We start from the raw sequence: 19705 nt of genomic DNA, 5'->3' as shown, positions 1-19705 counted from the left end.
GACGCACACACACACATACACACACACACACATACACACACACACACACACACATACACACCCCAAGCCCCGCTCATCCGGCCCCCTCTGCCAATGCACCACCTCGCCTCGTTCATGGAGCTCTAAGCAGGAGCTCTGCGCGGGCCCGGCGATGGACGGCACCATCAAGGTAGGTTCTGGAGATGTTCCTCCAGGTGTGGGCGTCTCGGCTCCAGCTGGTGCTGGATTCACGCCGGGCGGGCGGTGTTCAGTTCCTCTCTCTGGTGCGCGCCCCGGCTCCACAAACGCCCCCCCCCCCCGTCCGCTCTTTCCTTCTGGTACAAAAAATTTCCTCTTCCTTCCCGTTCGTGGCGGTCGATGTCGCTGAGCTTAAATAACCCAAACCAAACCGCCCCAGAGAGAGACACGCACGGCACGGCACAGCCAGAGCCCCACACATCTCTCCCCCTCCCTCCCCAGGCGTGTGTGAGAAGGGGGCCAGGATCGGGGAGCACCTGCACCCCAAGGGAAGGAAATGGGGGGCTCCCCTCCATGGAGCACTGGGGCGCCATGGGGCAACTGCACCCCCCCGCCCCAAGCAGGGGAGAAAAGACCTGAGACTGGGATGGAGATAGGGGGCTGTGCCCGCACCGTGGAGGTACCGGGGTGCAACCTTGCTTAACAGGTCAGCCTGTCCCTTCTGTGCCTGTCCCAGCCGGGGTGCTGCTGGCCCTTGGGTTTGTTCTTTCGTTCCTTTTCTAGTTGCGTGGTCCTTTTGTGCCCTCTCCCCTTCCTGCCCAGCCTTCCTTCCTTCCTTCCTCTCCTTCGCATTTGACTGGTTTTCTCTCCCTTTCTTTTTCTCTCGGTTTTGGTGTTTTGTTTTGGTTTTTTTTTTCACTCTCCGCTGGCCGCCCTGTCCTTGCTGCTGTCTGAGCAAAGCAAGCGCTCCCGGTGCACCGATTTCAGGCCCGAAGCGCGCCCACCGGTGGGTCGCGTGCCTCCCAGCTGAGAGCCCAACGGCCAGCCTGGGAAGCCGGGAATCTCGCACGCTGCTCAGGGGAACCGGATCTGGAGCTGAGCCCTGCTTGGATTTGGGGGGGCTCCCTTTGCTGCTTGGAGACAGGGCCCCTTTCTCCAAGGGGAGGGCTCAGCGCCACTTGGCTGGTCTCCAGGATTTGAGCCTGCAGGGAGAGATGGGGCTGGAAGCTGGTGTGCGCCGTGGGGAGGGGCCCGGCACCAGCAGATAACACAGAAGGTCTATTAATGTTGATCTCCCCCATTCTAACAAATCAGTGGCACTGATGCCTGGGGAGGGGCGGGCCGGCCGGGGGCCCCGCGCCTGGCTGATGCTAGATCCCCGCACACGGTTCCCCGGCCACTCTAAGCCTGTCCGGCGAGAGGACGTTTTCCCCGGCCAGGCCGTGCCTGAGGCTGAGGGGAATCGGAAGCCTCGGCAATGAGAGCGGGGTCCCGGCGGCTCCTTGGCCAGCCCAGGGGAGCTGTTGTGCAGGGCGCTGCAGGCCCTGCCCTGGCTGGGATCAGGGCCCTGTTGTGCCAGACGCTGCCCAGAGACAGGCCCTGCCTAAAGAGTTCACAGTCTGAACACAAGTAGCAACTGACGAAGCAGGCAGGTTAGGGATTCGTCTGGGTTCTCAGGCCCCAGCCCGCAGCCGTGCCCTGCGCAAACTATGGTCGTGCTCCGCTCACGGGGGTCTCTGGGGCACCCCTTCTGCACCTGCGGGAGGGCAAGGACGGCTCCTGCCAAGGGCGAACAGCCGCAAAAGCTGAACAAACCCCGCCAGGCGAACTGACAGGCCTGGCTCCACGTAGGGTGGCCGGACCTGTTCCTGGAGATGGCCTCATGTGACATGATCGTTCATCCCTGGAGACTCCAGGCCAGACTTGGAGGGTGGGTTCCCTGCCTAGCAGCCCTGGCTCCCAGCCCCCTCGCGGCCAGCGCCCCCGTTCTGCTCCAACCAGCCCCCCGACATGGCTTGTTTTCAAACAACGTTTGGCAGCTCTGCCGGCGTCTCCCAAAGTCCAGATTCAGCGTCTGGGCTGTTCCCAGGTTGAAAGCCCCTTACCACACTGGGTGGGTGGATCTGCCCTAGAAACGCACAGGCGGGGACACCCCCTTCTTATAGGGAGTCCCTTCTCCTTGGCTTTGTGGGCTGTTCTGAGGGGATGGGGGGTAGTTGCCTCTCAGTCTGTGTGTGTGTGAGTGTCCGCTTGTTTCCCTGTGTGTCTGTGCATCTATGCGGCTCCTGTTTCTGCATGTCTGCCCCTTTCCCTGTGTGTGCTTGTATTGGCGTGTCTCTGGGCATGTCCGCCTGTCTGCGTCTGCCTGTCTTTGGGTCTGTGTCTGTATATCTACCTGGCTAGGTGTAGCTATGCGTGTATGTACTTGCCCCCTGCCGGTTTGTGTCTGTCTGCCTGTCTTTGTATCTGTGTGAGTATACAGCTACTGCTTGCTGTATTATAGTTTCCAGGTGACTGTAAATGAACTAGCTGGGGGTGGGGGAGGGTTGTCATTGGCAGGCTGGTGTGGCCCCCTGCTCCCCGGCTGCAAACACAAAGGGAGAGTCCTTCTTATTGTGTGGAGGGGGAAACTGAGGCACAGAGTGATGTGACAACGAACACAAGTTCACTAGGGAGTCTGGCCCAAATCCAGCAGCTTCCCCACCAGCCCTGCCTTCCTCCCACACAGTGTCGAGCAGGGAGAGGGGCCAGGACTCCTGGGCTGTGGGCAGAAGCTGGAGGGGTTTTCAAGCAGGGGCCCCCGCCCAGCTGGTGCCCAGCCCCCAGCCATTGTCTGGCCGGATGGGAGCTATTTACAGCAGCCCAGGCCAGCCGCTCAGAGCCTCGCTCCCCATCAGGTGGCCTTATCAGGAGCCCAAGAGGCTTCCGGCTTCGCAGCCTCAGGCTTCCTGCCTCAGCTTCCTGTGCTGCTGCCCCACAGCTCCGCACGGCTCTTACAGCCCCCTCCCCCAGCCTGCCAGGTCGGCCCCACAGCCCATTGCCCCTGGTATCCCGCCTCAATTACACCCTGGGTCCTATCTACCCTGGCATCCCGCCCCCATGGCCACCTGCCCTGGTACCCCACCCCAAGCAGACCCACCGGCCCATCTACTCCAGTATGCTGCCCTGGGGCAGACCCACAGGCCCACCTACGCTGGTAACCCGTCATTCATCAGACCCACGGGCCCATCTACCCTGGTATCCCGCCTCTCGTCAGACCCATGGGCCCACCTACCCTGATATCCCACCCCCAATCAGACCCACGAGCCCACCTACTCTGGGATCCCAACTTTCATCAGACTCATGGGCCCACCTACGCTGGTAACCCATCATTCATCAGACCCACGGGCCCACCTACTCTGGGATCCCAACTTTCATCAGACCCATGGGCCCACCTACCCAGGTGTGACAACACACTGGGGAGCCCTGACCCTGCACCCCCTGTCCGCAGCCAGACGTGACTCTGCCAGCCATAGAACAGAAGGGTTATTGGTTCTCAGAGGTACAGCACAGCAAAGGCGCTTGCTGATCTAGGAGCCAGGGCCGACAGCCTGAGTCCTCTTGGGGAAAAGGAGTTCACAGGCCCCTGAACTCCCCCCGTACTCGACTTAGTCTGCTCCCTTCATGCTCCCCCCAACCAGACTAAAGCAAGGCCCAGCAACTGGTCCCTGAGCCCCCAGGCAGCTCCGCCGCCTGCACTGGCCTGCTCCCAGACCAAAGGTGAATCTTTTGTCACCTGGTCCCCAGCAGGTGAGACACTGACACTTCCACGGTGAGTCATGCCTGGCCTCTTCCCCCTCTTGCAGAGAGAGCTGCAAAGGGGGGGGGGGGAATGAGGTACACCCCCCCACACACACTACAGCAGTGACTGTAACAGCACCCCCCACTATGTCACACCAGGTATCCTGCCTCAATCAGACCCACCAGCCCATCTACTCCAGTATCCTGCCCTGGGTCAGACCCATGGGCCCACCTACCCTGGTATCCCCTCATTCATCAGACCCACAGGCCCATCTACCCTGGATCAGACCCACATGCCCATCTACCCTGGGATCCTGCCGTTCATCAGACCCAGGGGCCCATCTACCCTGGGATCCTGCCGTTCATCAGACCCCAGGGCCCATCTACCCTGGGATCCCGCCGTTCATCAGACCCACATGCCCATCTACCCTGGGATCCTGCCGTTCATCAGACCCCGGGGCCCGTCTACCCTGGGATCCCGCCGTTCATCAGACCCTGGGGCCCGTCTACCCTGGGATCCCGCCGTTCATCAGACCCCGGGGCCCGTCTACCCTGGGATCCCGCCGTTCATCAGACCCCAGGGCCCATCTACCCTGGGATCCCGCCGTTCATCAGACCCACATGCCCATCTACCCTGGGATCCTGCCGTTCATCAGACCCCGGGGCCCGTCTACCCTGGGATCCCGCCGTTCATCAGACCCTGGGGCCCGTCTACCCTGGGATCCCGCCGTTCATCAGACCCTGGGGCCCGTCTACCCTGGGATCCCGCCGTTCATCAGACCCCGGGGCCCGTCTACCCTGGGATCCTGCCGTTCATCAGACCCCAGGGCCCATCTATCCTGGGATCCTGCCGTTCATCAGACCCCGGGGCCCGTCTACCCTGGGATCCCGCCGTTCATCAGACCCACATGCCCATCTACCCTGGGATCCCGCCGTTCATCAGACCCCGGGGCCCGTCTACCCTGGGATCCCGCCGTTCATCAGACCCCGGGGCCCGTCTACCCTGGGATCCTGCCGTTCATCAGACCCCGGGGCCCGTCTACCCTGGGATCCCGCCGTTCATCAGACCCCAGGGCCCGTCTACCCTGGGATCCCGCCATTCATCAGACCCCGGGGCCCGTCTACCCTGGGATCCTGCCGTTCATCAGACCCCGGGGCCCGTCTACCCTGGGATCCCGCCGTTCATCAGACCCCGGGGCCCGTCTACCCTGGGATCCCGCCGTTCATCAGACCCCGGGGCCCGTCTACCCTGGGATCCTGCCGTTCATCAGACCCCGGGGCCCGTCTACCCTGGGATCCTGCCGTTCATCAGACCCCGGGGCCCGTCTACCCTGGGATCCCGCCGTTCATCAGACCCCGGGGCCCGTCTACCCTGGGATCCTGCCGTTCATCAGACCCCGGGGCCCGTCTACCCCGGGATCCTGCCGTTCATCAGACCCCGGGGCCCGTCTACCCTGGGATCCTGCCGTTCATCAGACCCCGGGGCCCGTCTACCCTGGGATCCTGCCGTTCATCAGACCCCGGGGCCCGTCTACCCTGGGATCCCGCCGTTCATCAGACCCCGGGGCCCGTCTACCCTGGGATCCTGCCGTTCATCAGGCCCAGGGGCCCGTCTACCCTGGGATCCCGCCGTTCATCAGACCCCGGGGCCTGTCTACCCTGGGATCCCGCCGTTCATCAGACCCTGGGGCCCGTCTACCCTGGGATCCCGCCGTTCATCAGACCCCGGGGCCCGTCTACCCTGGGATCCTGCCGTTCATCAGACCCCGGGGCCCGTCTACCCTGGGATCCTGCCGTTCATCAGGCCCAGGGGCCCGTCTATCCTGGGATCCCACCGTTCATCAGACCCCGGGGCCCGTCTACCCCGGTATTCCGTCCCCCTCCCTGCCCCCTAGGTCAGAGCCCTGCCTGTAGCACTGACAGAGCGTTCGTGTGGAGATGCTCCACCATGGCCGGTCACTCCCTGCTGTGCAGCCGAAGGGAAGGGTTCAGATGGTGACACACAGAACCTTGTGCCGAGCCAGGTGTCCCTCCCTCCAGGCACTGGACCTGGCTCCCCTCCCTGGCACCTTGGCACAGGCTAGCTGTGCCTCCTTGCAGTGCAGGGCATGGGCTTGTGCCTCCCTCGATTTTATGGCCATGGCATATGGCCTACATGCTATTGCGCTCCTCACCAGGCACCATAGTTCCTCTTCCCCCATGGCTTGTGTTACACGGGGCCCTCCGTTGTGCACGGGGCTTCCAACAGTGTATCTGCCAGGTGCCACGGGGCTATTGATGGGACTGGTCATGCATGTGCTGAGTGTGGCACAGCTGTCGTGCAATTGCACGGATGGTGCCTGCTCTGAATGAGAAGCATGCAACTCATCCATCGTGCAACGTGTGTGCAGTTGCAGTGCTGGTGCATGCGCCAAGTGTTATGCGTCTTGCATGGATGCACTGTAACAGGTATGCTGTTGCACTGGTTGGCCTCTGATTTGATGCATATGGCACAGCTGTTGTGCAATGGGTGTGCAAATGCACTCATTGTGCATGCAGCATTGGTGTACACGTCACACCCATCATGCAGTGAGTGTGCACTTGCACTGATTGCGCATGTTGCTTTTGATGCACCTGGCTCAGCTGCCGTGCAATGACAGTGCAAGTGCTCTCGTGCACGCTCTGCTTGTGATTCAACTGGCACATCCCTCATGCTATGGCTGTGCAATTGCACTGATTGTGATGCCTGAGGTACGGCCTCACGGTTAGTGTGCAGTTGCATGGATTGTGCCTGTTCCGACTGTGATCCATGGAGTGCACTGACTGGGAGGCAAATGGCACGTCCCTCGTGCAGTGGGGTCATGTTTGCACTGTTGTGGTGCACGTGGAGTTTGCACTGCTTGGGCTCACACCGGTTGTGATGTGAGTGGTGCCTCTGTTGCTGGAAGGGCTGCCTTTGTGCACACACTGAAGAGGTGGTGACAGGGCTTGTGGGGCACATGGTGCATCCGTCATGTGATGGGGAGGCACAATATGGGGCCAGCTCTGTGGGGCTCTGTGCTGCAAGACATGGCCCCTGCTTTGGGCGCAGGCCACAGGCTGCTCACCCCAGCTGGGCACCCAGAGCCCGTGCAGCAACCCCGACCTGCCCTTTGTGCGCCACCGTGGCATCTTTGCTGCACCCTGTGCCCCGCAGTGGCTACGGCCCAGCCCAGGGTGGTTTGTACGAGGTTGGATGCCCCCCTGCAATATCCTGCAGCCCCCCCGTCCCGTCACCACTTCTGGTGTCATGCAGGCAGGGCTGCACCTCGCCCCGTGGGCATTGTGCTGCTCGTGCAGCCTTGCCGGTGGCACGCGCCTCGCCCCACATGGGGCACCCTGCAGGCGGCCTTCCCCGGCGCCCCACTGGGGGGTCCCTTGCACCTCATGGCTCCTACCTGCCGTTGCAAGGAGGGGTGCTGCATGCACGCTCAGCCGAGGCCTGTGCAGCAGCGGGCTCGGGGGCGGGCAGGCATGGTAAGGGAGCAACCACAGCCAGCCCCCCTCCCCCCTCTAGGGCCCGATAACATCTCCAGCGCAGCAGCTCAGGCTGCAAAAAAAGATCAGCCCAGCTCCCCCGAGACTTCTGCTTTCTGTGCAAAGAGCCCACACCCAGTGCACAGCCGGGGGGGGGTGGGGGGCGGGGAATCTAGCAGCAGCATCCCCCCCAGCCCCACAGAGCAGCGCCCCCCAGCCCCACAGAGCAGCACCCCCCAGCCCTGCAGAAGAGGCACTTTTAGGGGGAGAGGGAAGATCTGTGGTGGCTGAGTCTGGCTGGGAGGGGCTCCCCTGAGGTCTGGGTCTTCCTGCAGCTCTGGCCGCCCTCACCAGCAGGGGGTGCTGTGAGCGCGGGGGGGGGGGGGGGGAGAGATTGCAGTGCTCAGTTCCCTCACCCCAGCAGGGGGTGCTGCGAGCGCAGGGGGGGGGGATTTCAGGGCTCAGTTCCCTCACCCCAGCAGGGGGCGCTGCGAGCGCAGGGGGTGGGGAGGTGGAGCTATGACTGGTGCATGTAACCCAGGGCAGGGAAGGGGAGAGGGAAGAGGTCGAGCTATGAACTGGTGTGGGAGGGACCTTCCCACCTCTGCTTCCCTGCCTGTGCCCGGGACTCCCCATGTCTGCCTTTCCCACCTCTGCTTGTATCTGGGACTTTTTACCTGTAGCCTGAGACTCCCTGCCTGTTTGCTGCTGTACCTCCCTGGGGGTGTGCACTTTCTCCGCCTGTATTTTCTGCTTGTACTTCTGCAGGTGGCTTCTCTGAGCTCTGGCCCAACTTCATGGCCCTTCTCTGCTCCCTTGGCTACAAAGCGCTGAGGCCACAGCCCCTCCCAACTGCACAGCCAGCCCAGTGTCACAACCCTGTGCAAGTCTCCTGCAGAACGGGGAGCCAGGACTCTGGGGTTCTAGCCCCAGCTCGGGGAGGGCAGTGGGTTGCAGCAAGAGATGGGATCCAGGTCTGACTCTGCCAGTAAATATGTGACTTTGGATAGGTTATCCCTCCCCCCGTGCCTCAGTTTCTCCAGGAGCCAAATAACTACAAGGGAACACAACCACGTATACCCCTGCCCACATTACAGTGCATGACGTCTGTGTGTCCGGTTGTACGTTTTCATGAGGGCATTGGGAGTGGCTGACTGTTTTGCATGCACTGTGCAAGTCTGTATAATGGTATGCATGGACCATGTATCACTGTCCAGGCCTGCCCAAGGCATGTGTGTGTATGTGTGATTCACTGTGTGTCAGGCTATGAAGTGCAGGTGTCCGTCTGTGTGTTGGCTGGTGCAGCGGGTGTGTCCATGTGGCTGTACCTGGCCCGGGTGTGTCACCTGGCCAAGTTCAGCTGCAGCTGCAGCTGCAGCTGCCCAAGGATGGATGAGCTCCTTGGGACCCAGGGCTGGGGGAGGAAGGGGGTTTGTAGGGCTAGGCTAGGCAGGAAGTCAGTCAGGGCCACTAACTGTCACCTGCCAGCAGCCACGCTTGGGCTCTGGCAAACAGGAAATGTCCCCTCCCCCCAGGGCTAACAGCCGGGGACAGACACCACCTTGCTAGGGGCAGAATAACACCAGCGCACCGGGCAGGAGGGTGCCCCAATGCCCCAGTGCAGCACTAGAGTGTATGTGCCGTGGAGCACAAGCTGGGGGCTCAGCAGGGGGCGCTGGGCTGCAGGGGGTTCAGCAGAGGGCACTGGGCTACAGGGAGCAGGGGCGAGCAGGGGGCGCTGGGCTGTAGGGAGCAGGGGGTGCTGGGCTGCAGGGGGCGCTGGGCTGCAGGGAGCAGGGGGTGCTGGGCTGCAGGGGGTTCAGCAGAGGGCACTGGGCTGCAGGGGGCGCTGGGCTGCAGGGAGCAGGGGGCTCTGGGCTGCAGGGAGCAGGGGGCGCTGGGCTGCAGGGAGCAGGGGGCTCTGGGCTGCAGGGAGCAGGGGGCGCTGGGCTGCAGGGAGCAGGGGGCTCTGGGCTGCAGGGAGCAGGGGGTGCTGGGCTGCAGGGGGCACTGGGCTGCAGGGAGCAGGGGGTGCTGGGCTGCAGGGGGCACTGGGCTGCAGGGAGCAGGGGGTGCTGGGCTGCAGGGGGCACTGGGCTGCAGGGAGCAGGGGGTGCTGGGCTGCAGGGGGTTCAGCAGAGGGCACTGGGCTGCAGGGAGCAGGGGGTGCTGGGCTGCAGGGGGCACTGGGCTGCAGGGAGCAGGGGGTGCTGGGCTGCAGGGGGTTCAGCAGAGGGCACTGGGCTGCAGGGGGCGCTGGGCTGCAGGGAGCAGGGGGCTCTGGGCTGCAGGGGGTTCAGCAGAGGGCACTGGGCTGCAGGGGGCGCTGGGCTGCAGGGAGCAGGGGGCTCTGGGCTGCAGGGGGTTCAGCAGAGGGCACTGGGCTGCAGGGGGCGCTGGGCTGCAGGGAGCAGGGGGTGCTGGGCTGCAGGAGGCGCTGGGCTGCAGGGAGCAGTGGGCTCTGGGCTGCAGGGAGCGGGGGGGCTGGGCTGCAGGGAGCAGGGGGCGCTGGGCTGCAGGGAGCAGGGGGCTGGGCTGCAGGGAGCAGGGGGCTGGGCTGCAGGGAGCAGGAGGGAGCAGAGGGCGCCGGGCTGCAGGGGGCGCGGGGCTGGGCTGCAGGGAGCAGGGGGCGCTGGGCTGCAGGGAGCAGGGGGGAGCAGGGGGCACTGGGCTGCAGGGAGCAGGGGGCACTGGGCTGCAGGGAGCAGGGGGTTCTGGGCTGCAGGGAGCAGGGGGCTGGGCTGCAGGGAGCAGGGGGGAGCAGGGGGCACTGGGCTGCAGGGAGCAGGGGGCTGGACTGCAGGGAGCAGGGGGCGCTGGGCTGCAGGGAGCAGGGGGTTCTGGGCTGCAGGGAGCAGGGGGCTGGGCTGCAGGGAGCAGGGGGCTCTGGGCTGCAGGGAGCGGGGGGGGCACTGGGCTGCAGGGAGCAGGGGGCTGGGCTGCAGGGAGCAGGGGGCTGGGCTGCAGGGAGCAGGGGGCGCTGGGCTGCAGGGGGCGCTGGGCTGCAGGGAGCAGGGGGCTGGGCTGCAGGGAGCAGGGGGGAGCAGGGGGCGCTGGGCTGCAGGGAGCAGGGGGCTGGGCTGCAGGGAGCAGTGGGCTCTGGGCTGCAGGGAGCAGGGGGCTGGGCTGCAGGGGGCGCTGGGCTGCAGGGAGCAGGGGGCTGGGCTGCAGGGAGCAGGGGGCTGGGCTGCAGGGAGCAGGGGGGAGCAGGGGGCTCTGGGCTGCAGGGAGCAGGGGGCTCTGGGCTGCAGGGAGCAGGGGGCTGGGCTGCAGGGAGCAGGCCAGGGGCTCTAACCCCACCATGTGTCCTCCCTGCAGGAGGCGCTTTCCGTGGTGAGCGAGGACCAGTCCATATTCAACCCGTCCTACGGCCCCCCCCACCTCATGAAGACTGAGGTTGCCCCCGCTGAGGAGTACAATGGCAAGGAAGGGCCCGAGCTGGGGGAGCCAGACTGGTCCAGTCAGACCAGCAGGGGGCACCCTGTGAAGCGGGAGAACGAAAACGTCAACTGCTCCAGGTTAGGAGGTTTGACTCGCGGGACTCCCTGCGCCTGGGTGTTCATGGAGTTAACCTGCGGGACTCCCTGCCACTGTGCAGACTGGCCCATGGAGCTAGGCCACAGACGGGGGGTCCATGGCCCAGCAGGACCTGGCACAGCCCAAGCTCCTGGCTCAGTCGAGCTGGGCTGTGGTGGCATCCACAGGAAGTGACTCATTTCCCTCGTCTCATCCCCAGGAAACCTCAGTCAGTGCCAGGGGCTGCACTGTGAGCCCAGCCGGCATCAGTGCTCCAGGGCAGGGTGGCCCAACCCTCGGCCCAGTGTCCCTCACTCCTGACCCACAGCCCCTGCCCCCCCCCCCCCCCCCCCAGCTGCCTGAAACTGGCTAAGCTCACTGCCCCTGTCGCTTGCAGACAGTCCCCGGTCGACTGCAGCGTGTCCAGGCGGGGCAAGTCCGGGAGCGACCCCCACCCCATCCCCTACCCGGCCAGCTACAGCGACCAGCGGAGCAGCCCCCCAGCCAACCCCCACAGCGAGGAGAAGAGGGTCATCGTCCCAGCGGGTGAGTGCCCCCCCGCCCCTCGTGCTCACCAGGGACCTTCCCCTGGCGCATGCCCAGCCCCAAGGTCTCCAGAGTCCTAGCTTGGGGCAGGGCTGGTAAACACCTCCGGGAACCCAGGCGTCCGGGCCAGCCGGCCCCTCACTGTGCCATGGCTCTCGGGGGGCCGCAGCCCAGGAACCCAGGCCAGCCGGCCCCTCACCGTGCCATGGCTCTGGGGGGCCGCAGCCCAGGAACCCAGGCGTCCGGGCCAGCTGCCCCCTCACCGTGCCATGGCTCTGGGGGGGCCGTAGCCCAGGAACCCAGGCGTCCGGGCCAGCCGGCCCCTCACCGTGCCATGGCTCTGGGGGGGCCGTAGCCCAGGAACCCAGGCGTCCGGGCCAGCCGGCCCCTCACCGTGCCATGGCTCTGGGGGGGCCGTAGCCCAGGAACCCAGGCGTCCGGGCCAGCCGGCCCCTCACCGTGCCATGGCTCTGGGGGGGCCGTAGCCCAGGAACCCAGGCGTCCGGGCCAGCCGGCCCCTCACCGTGCCATGGCTCTGGGGGGGCCGTAGCCCAGGAACCCAGGCTGCCCCTCACCGTGCCATGGCTCTGGGGGGGCCGTAGCCCAGGAACCCAGGCGTCCGGGCCAGCTGGACTCTTTCCTCTCCAAGCGAGGCGCAAGGGGGTTGCTCTTCCCCTGGACTCAGGCATCTGGGCCGGCGCCCGCCCGTGTCTGTGGGGACCGCGCTTCGGGTGGGTAGAGCTCTGAGGAGCCTGGACCACTCGGGCTCCCCCCGCCGTATTTGTGACATGCCCTGGGTGGGTCGCTGTACTCGGGAACCCGGCGTCCGGGCCGGCTGGACTCCGTGTGTCTGTCTCCCGCAGACCCGGGCGTGTGGACGCAGGAGCACGTACGCCAGTGGCTGGACTGGGCGGTGAAGGAATACGGGCTGGAGGGGGTGGACGTGGCCCTGTTCCAGCATGTCGACGGCAAGGAGCTGTGCAAGATGGGCAAGGAGGAGTTCCTGCGCCTCACCACGCCCTACAACGCCGACGTGCTGCTGTCCCACCTGGCCTACCTGCGGCAGAGTACGGCCCTGGCCCCAGACCCCGGCCACTGGCAGGGAGCCCCCGCCCTGCTCCCAGCGCCCCCTGCCGGGCCCCCGCTCCCCACAGCTCAGCGCCCCCTGCTGGGCCCCACCCTGCTACCCAGTGCCCCATGATGGGCCCCCAACCCGCTCCCCGCAGCTCAGCGCCCCCTGCTGGGCCCCGCCCCGCTCCCCAGTGCCCCATGATGGGCCCCCAAACCGCTCCCCACAGCTCAGCGCCCCCTGCTGGGCCCCGCCCCGCTCCCCAGTGCCCCATGATGGGCCCCCAACCGCTCCCCGCAGCTCAGCGCCCCCTGCTGGGCCCCACCCTGCTACCCAGTGCCCCATGATGGGCCCCCAACCCGCTCCCCGCAGCTCAGCGCCCCCTGCTGGGCCCCGCCCTGCTACCCAGTGCCCCATGATGGGCCCCCAACCCGCTCCCCGCAGCTCAGCGCCCCCTGCTGGGCCCCGCCCCGCTCCCCAGTGCCCCATGATGGGCCCCCAACCCGCTCCTCACAGCTCAGCGCCCCCTGCTGGGCCCCGCCCCGCTCCCCAGTGCCCCATGATGGGCCCCCAACCCACTCCTCACAGCTCAGCGCCCGCTGCTGGGCCCTGCCTCGCCCCGCCCCGCTCCCCAGTGCCCCATGATGGGCCCCCAACCCGCTCCCCGCAGCTCAGCGCCCCCTGCTGGGCCCCACCCTGCTACCCAGTGCCCCATGATGGGCCCCCAACCCGCTCCCCGCAGCTCAGCGCCCCCTGCTGGGCCCCGCCCCGCTCCCCAGTGCCCCATGATGGGCCCCCAACCCGCTCCCCGCAGCTCAGCGCCCCCTGCTGGGCCCCGCCCCGCTCCCCAGTGCCCCATGATGGGCCCCCAACCCGCTCCCCGCAGCTCAGCGCCCCCTGCTGGGCCCCGCCCTGCTACCCAGTGCCCCATGATGGGCCCCCAACCCGCTCCCCGCAGCTCAGCGCCCCCTGCTGGGCCCCGCCCCGCTCCCCAGTGCCCCATGATGGGCCCCCAACCCGCTCCCCGCAGCTCAGCGCCCCCTGCTGGGCCCCGCCCCGCTCCCCAGTGCCCCATGATGGGCCCCCAACCCGCTCCCCGCAGCTCAGCGCCCCCTGCTGGGCCCCACCCTGCTACCCAGTGCCCCATGATGGGCCCCCAACCCGCTCCCTGCAGCTCAGCGCCCCCTGCTGGGCCCCACCCTGCTACCCAGTGCCCCATGATGGGCCCCCAACCCGCTCCCTGCAGCTCAGAGCCCCCTGCCGGGCCATGCCTGCTCCCCAGAGCCCCATTGTGGGGCACCCAATCTGCAGCCCAGCGGCCCCTGCTGAGACCCCGCCCTGCTCCCTGCTGCCCAGCACCCCCTGCTGGCCCCTGCCCCACTCCCCAGCACCCCCTGCCGGGCCCCCCTCCCGCTCCCTGCAGCCCAGTGCCCCCTGCTGGGCCCCTGTCCCACTCCCCAGCGCCCCCTGCTGAGACCCCCTCCGGCTCCCTGCAGCCCAGCGCCCCCTGCTGGGCCTCTGCCCATCAATGGACCCACTCACCCACCTTCCCCTGCCCTTGGCGCCTTAGCAGGAGGATGGCCGTGGCCTGGCTCGGAGCGCCACCCCACCCAGGCCCTCGCCCCCTGCCCCACCCAGACTCCAGCTCTGAGCAGAGCTCTCTGGTCTTCCCACACAGGCAGCCCGACCTTCAGCTACCCGGCCGCCCCAGCTGTGACGCCCCAGCCCCCTGCGCCCCCGTCACGGGTGCAGGTGAAAACTGGTGAGTCTACAAACACCAGTCCTGGTGCGCACAGGCCCCCCCGGGAGGGCTGGCAGCCAGGCCACCTGGCGTCTATCCCGGGGGGAGCGGGGTCTAGTGGTTAGAACAGGGGGGTGCTGGGACCAGACACTGCTGGGCTTGTCCCTCCTGCAGTGATTTCACCCCCCCCACACACTACTAATGGGCTGTCTCTCCCCCTCCCCCCATTTGCCTGCAGAATCCCCCTATGAGGAAATCAGGCGCAACAGCTGGAGCAGTTCTGTCAGCAGCGGCCCCAAAGGTACCAGCCCCTTGTCCCCATCCCTTGGGGGGCAGTGCCCCATGGCCCCGGAGCCCCTGCATGGGGGTGAACCCTGGGGTTACTACCCGGGCTTGGCAGCTGGCATACCCATTCCCCCACTAACCCTCTCCCTCCCTCCCCCGCAGGCTCCCCTCCACAGATCCAGGGGGTGACTCGGACGAGTGACTCCCCACGAATCGTACCAGGTGGGTGCCGCTGCTTGGGGGTTAGGGCGATTGAGCCTGTAGCTAACCCCCCCCCCCCAAACTGGGCGAGGGTTACGAAGGCCCAGAGCTCCAGCCACTGCAGAGTTGCGGGTTGGGGTCTGATTGGATGGGGGGTAGCTGGCCCCTGGGATTTGGGGTGAAGCCCCTTTGGGGGTGATGGGGCCAGGGGAGGGATCTTACGGGAGGGTCTCTGACACCCATAAAACTAACTCCCCCGACTCCCTTTTCACCCCCCAGATCCATACCAGGTCCTGGGACCCACCAGCAGCCGCTTGGCAAACCCAGGTGGGTCTGGGTACCTATTCCCTCTTGGGGGACTATAGAATGGCTGGAGGCTTGGGGAGGGGGGCCCTCTGGCAGGGGAGTGGCACCTAGTGGGGCTGAAGGAGCGGGGAGAGGAGAGGGGGCTGGGAATCAGGACTCCTGGGTTTTACCCGGGCTGTGGGTGGGGAGTGGGGTCTAGGGTGTTAGAGACCCTACAATAACAAACCAGGAAAGACCCCCCCATTAACCAGCCAGTGCACACAGCAGGCCCTCCAATAACAAAGCCAAGTGCTGCGCGGACGCCCCAGGGCCCTGCTCCCTGGGCAGAGGCCAGCCCCTCGGCTCACAGCCCGTCTCCCCGCCCGGCAGGCAGCGGGCAGATCCAGCTCTGGCAGTTCCTGCTGGAGCTGCTGTCGGACAGCAGCAACTCCGGCTGCATCACGTGGGAGGGCACCAACGGGGAGTTCAAGATGACGGACCCGGACGAGGTGGCGCGGCGCTGGGGCGCCCGCAAGAGCAAGCCCAACATGAACTACGACAAGCTGAGCCGGGCGCTGCGCTACTACTACGACAAGAGCATCATGACCAAGGTGCACGGCAAGCGCTACGCCTACAAGTTCGACTTCCAGGGCATCAGCCAGGCCCAGCAGAACCACCCGGGCGAGGGGGCTGCCTACAAGTACCACCCGGGCGAGCTGGCCTACCTGCCGCCCTACCACCAGCAGAAGGTTGGCTTCGGCCTGGGCCACAGCACCCAGCTGCCCGTCTCCTCCGCCAGCTTCTTCGGCACCCCCACGCCCTACTGGAATGCCAGCTCCGGGAACCTCTACCAGAGCCCGCCTGTGGCCCGGCCCCCGGGTGGCCACCTGACCTCCTTCTACTAGCCACGGGGTGCCCCGGCCCGCCGGCAGCCAGCTGGACTCCTTCTACTAGCCACGGGGTGCCCCGGCCCGCCGGCAGCCAGCTGGACTCCTTCTACTAGCCACGGGGGGCCCCGGCCCGCCGGCAGCCAGCTGGACTCCTTCTACTAGCCACGGGGTGTCCCGGCCCGCCGGCAGCCAGCTGGACTCCTCCTACTAGCCACGGGGTGCCCCGGCCCGCCGGCAGCCAGCTGGACTCCTTCTACTAGCCACGGGGTGCCCCGGCCCGCCGGCAGCCAGCTGGACTCCTTCTACTAGCCACGGGGTGCCCCGGCCCGCCGGCAGCCAGCTGGACTCCTCCTACTAGCCACGGGGTGCCCCGGCCCGTCTGTGGCCAATTGGACTCCTCCTACTAGCCACAGGGTGCCCCGCCCCACCGGCAGCCAGCTGGACTCCTGCTACTAGCCACGGGGTGCCCTGGCCCATCCGTGGCCAATTGGACTCCTTGTACTAGCCCCCGGGGTGCCCCGCCCCACCGGCAGCCAGCTGGACTCCTGCTACTAGCCACGGGTGCCCTGGCCCACCAGTGGTCACCTGACTCCTCCTACTAGCCACACGGTGCCCTGGCCCGCCAGCAGCCACCTGCCAGCCTTCTACTAGCTGTGGGGTCTCCTGACCCGTGGGTAGTCTTGGGGGGCCAAGGGAGAGTCTGGGGCACAGCCCAGGAGTCCAGGGTTAGTTGGGGTGCAGGGTTTTTAAAGGAGAGGTTAACCTGCAGTTGTCTCTGCCCCCAAATCCTGCTTTCAGCAGATGCCACCCCTCCCCAGCCCTTGCACAGGGGCACTGAACAGCCTGAGTAGCCTGTTGGCTCAGGCCGCCGCTGGGGTGGGCTGGCTACCCGCTGGGGTGGATGCCGCTGGGGTAGGCTGGCTACCCGCTGGGGTGGATGCCGCTGGTGTAGGCTGGCTACCCGCTGGGGTGGATGCCGCTGGTGTAGGCTGGCTACCCGCTGGGTGGATGCCGCTGGTCTAGGCTGGCTACCCGCTGGGGTGGATGCCGCTGGGGTAGGCTGGCTACCCGCTGGGGTGGATGCCGCTGGGGTAGGCTGGCTACCCGCTGGGGTGGATGCCGCTGGTCTAGGCTGGCTACCCGCTGGGGTGGATGCCGCTGGGGTAGGCTGGCTACCCGCTGGGGTGGATGCCGCTGGGGTAGGCTGGCTACCCGCTGGGTGGATGCCGCTGGGGTAGGCTGGCTACCCGCTGGGGTGGATGCCGCTGGTGTAGGCTGGCTACCCGCTGGGTGGATGCCGCTGGTCTAGGCTGGCTACCCGCTGGGGTGGATGCCGCTGGGGTAGGCTGGCTACCCGCTGGGTGGATGCCGCTGGGGTAGGCTGGCTACCCGCTGGGGTGGATGCCGCTGGTCTAGGCTGGCTACCCGCTGGGGTGGATGCCGCTGGGGTAGGCTGGCTACCCGCTGGGGTGGATGCCGCTGGGGTAGGCTGGCTACCCGCTGGGGTGGATGCCGCTGGTCTAGGCTGGCTACCCGCTGGGGTGGATGCCGCTGGTGTAGGCTGGCTACCCGCTGGGGTGGATGCCGCTGGTGTAGGCTGGCTACCCGCTGGGGTGGATGCCGCTGGTGTAGGCTGGCTACCCGCTGGGGTGGATGCCGCTGGGGTAGGCTGGCTACCCGCTGGGGTGGATGCCGCTGGTGTAGGCTGGCTACCCGCTGGGGTGGATGCCGCTGGTCTAGGCTGGCTACCCGCTGGGGTGGATGCCGCTGGGGTAGGCTGGCTACCCGCTGGGTGGATGCCGCTGGGGTAGGCTGGCTACCCGCTGGGGTGGATGCCGCTGGTGTAGGCTGGCTACCCGCTGGGTGGATGCCGCTGGTCTAGGCTGGCTACCCGCTGGGTGGATGCCGCTGGGGTAGGCTGGCTACCCGCTGGGGTGGATGCCGCTGGTGTAGGCTGGCTACCCGCTGGGTGGATGCCGCTGGTGTAGGCTGGCTACCCGCTGGGTGGATGCAGCGTGGGGGTGGGGGCTGCCGCATGGAGCCCTCTGTGGCCGTGGAGCAGCCGTTGCCTCTACCCCCAAGAGGTGCAGAGGTTGGCGAGCGAGTGGGGGCTCTGCTTGGCGCCTGCACACCCCAGGACGCTGACTGAGGGCCGGAAACCAGCTCCCGCACCTGGACCCGGACCAAGGAGCCAAGCCAGATGCCCCCCATCCCCTTTACCCCACCCCTCCAGGCAGACCCTGTGCGGCTCATGGCAGCAGCCCCCCTCCCTGGGAAGCGGTGCGCAGAGACGCGGCTCTGTGAGGGACTGTATCTGGGACAGCCCACCGGCTTCCATGGGGCTGACAGCGACTGTAATGTGTCCCCCCTCCCCCCGTATTAAAGGTTGCATTGTTATGTGCGAGACTGTTTGCAAAATGATTGCGGGGCACCCTGGAGGGATGGGGGGGGGGGGGAAGCAGGGGTTAGGGACGGGGATTAGCTGTGGGGGGTAAGAACTCCAGAACCCCCCCCCCCCCCGAGGCTACAGCTGCCCTGCGCCACCAGCCCAACCCTGGCACTCCTGCTTCCTGGCCCCCAGGCGCTGGGATGGGGGCAGCCGGGGATGCCTGGCTGAATGGGGCTGAGGCCAGGCCCAGACCTGGGAGCCAGCCCCTAGGAGCCACACAGCGCTACTGCCCCCTAGGGGAGACAGCAGGGCTCTCCACCTTCCACAGCCAGAGCCTGAATCCAGTACCCCCAGCGGGGCAGCCTGGGGCTGGGACTGCAGTAACCACCTTTCCCTCTGCCCGCCCGCCTCCGCAGCCAGGGCACCATCCCTGCCCTGGCTCAGAGGGGAGAGAAAGAGGCCCTCAGCCGGGGAGAGGGGCAAGCATTTTTGATTTTTGGGTAAGTGGTCAAGGGCTGCACTTTTCTGGATGCAGGAGGGGGGTGCAGGATCAGGGAGGAGCTGTGACCGGGGCGGAGAGGACACTGGCCTGGGGGAGGGGTGGGGAAGGGGTGCAGGATCAGGGAGGAGCTGGGACTGGGGCAGGAGAGGATGCTGGCCTGGGGGAGGGGTGCAGGGTCAGGGAGGAGCTGGGACTGGGTTGGGGTGCAGGAGAGGGTCCTGGCCTGGGGGAGGGGTGGGGAAGAGGTGCAGGGTCAGGGAGGAGCTGGGACTGGGGCAGGAGAGGATGCTGGCCTGGGGGAGGGGTGCAGGGTCAGGGAGGAGCTGGGACTGGGGTGGGGTGCAGGAGAGGGTCCTGGCCTGGGGGAGGGGTGGGGAAGGGGTGCAGGGTCAGGGAGGAGCTGTGACCGGGGCAGGAGAGGACGCTGGCCTGGGGGAGGGGTGCAGGGTCAGGGAGGAGCTGGGACGGGGGTGGGGTGCAGGAGAGGGTTCTGGCCTGGGGGAGGGGTGGGGAAGGGGTGCAGGGTCAGGGAGGAGCTGGGACTGGGGCGGGGTGCAGGAGAGGGTCCTGGCCTGGGGGAGGGGTGGGGAAGGGGTGCAGGGTCAGGGAGGAGCTGGGACTGGGGTGGGGTGCAGGAGAGGGTCCTGGCCTGGGGGAGGGGTGGGGAAGGGGTGCAGGGTCAGGGAGGAGCTGTGACCGGGGCAGGAGAGGACACTGGCCTGGGGGAGGGGTGGGGAAGGGGTGCAGGGTCAGGGAGGAGCTGGGACTGGGGTGGGGTGCAGGAGAGGGTCCTGGCCTGGGGGAGGGGTGGGGAAGGGGTGCAGGGTCAGGGAGGAGCTGGGACCGGGGCAGGAGAGGACACTGGCCTGGGGGAGGGGTGGGGAAGGGGTGCAGGGTCAGGGAGGAGCTGGGACTGGGGCAGGAGAGGATGCTGGCCTGGGGGAGGGGTGCAGGGTCAGGGAGGAGCTGGGACTGGGGTGGGGTGCAGGAGAGGGTCCTGGCCTGGGGGAGGAGCTGGGACAGTGTTTGGTTTGTGATCTGTGGCGGG

General features: G+C 66.9%; 1 protein-coding gene across 6 annotated transcripts; it reads left to right on the top strand.

Annotated features, from left to right (window-relative positions):
* Positions 1 to 11: 11 nt before the first annotated feature.
* On the top strand, positions 12 to 18167 carry LOC102456818 (FEV transcription factor, ETS family member). Of its 6 annotated transcripts, none has more exons than XM_075908332.1 (10): positions 12 to 169; positions 10552 to 10751; positions 11147 to 11295; positions 12159 to 12362; positions 14043 to 14126; positions 14344 to 14406; positions 14553 to 14612; positions 14871 to 14918; positions 15267 to 17506; positions 17755 to 18167. In XM_075908332.1, the coding sequence occupies exons 1-9, from the start codon at positions 152 to 154 to the stop codon at positions 15779 to 15781; spliced, it is 1341 nt and encodes a 446-aa protein (XP_075764447.1). In that variant the 5' UTR covers positions 12 to 151; the 3' UTR covers positions 15782 to 17506; positions 17755 to 18167. The 6 variants fall into 6 exon arrangements, with proteins under 6 accessions (XP_075764447.1, XP_075764443.1, XP_075764444.1 ...); XM_075908328.1 differs by having other exon boundaries at positions 15165 to 17506; XM_075908329.1 differs by having other exon boundaries at positions 15165 to 17542.
* Positions 18168 to 19705: the final 1538 nt, after the last annotated feature.

Source organism: Pelodiscus sinensis, chromosome 24 (genome assembly GCF_049634645.1).
Source record: "Pelodiscus sinensis isolate JC-2024 chromosome 24, ASM4963464v1, whole genome shotgun sequence".
Lineage (NCBI taxonomy): Eukaryota > Metazoa > Chordata > Testudines > Trionychidae > Pelodiscus > Pelodiscus sinensis.
The sequence above is the reverse complement of the archived record's forward strand: the minus strand, read 5'-3'. Positions and strand labels throughout refer to the sequence as shown.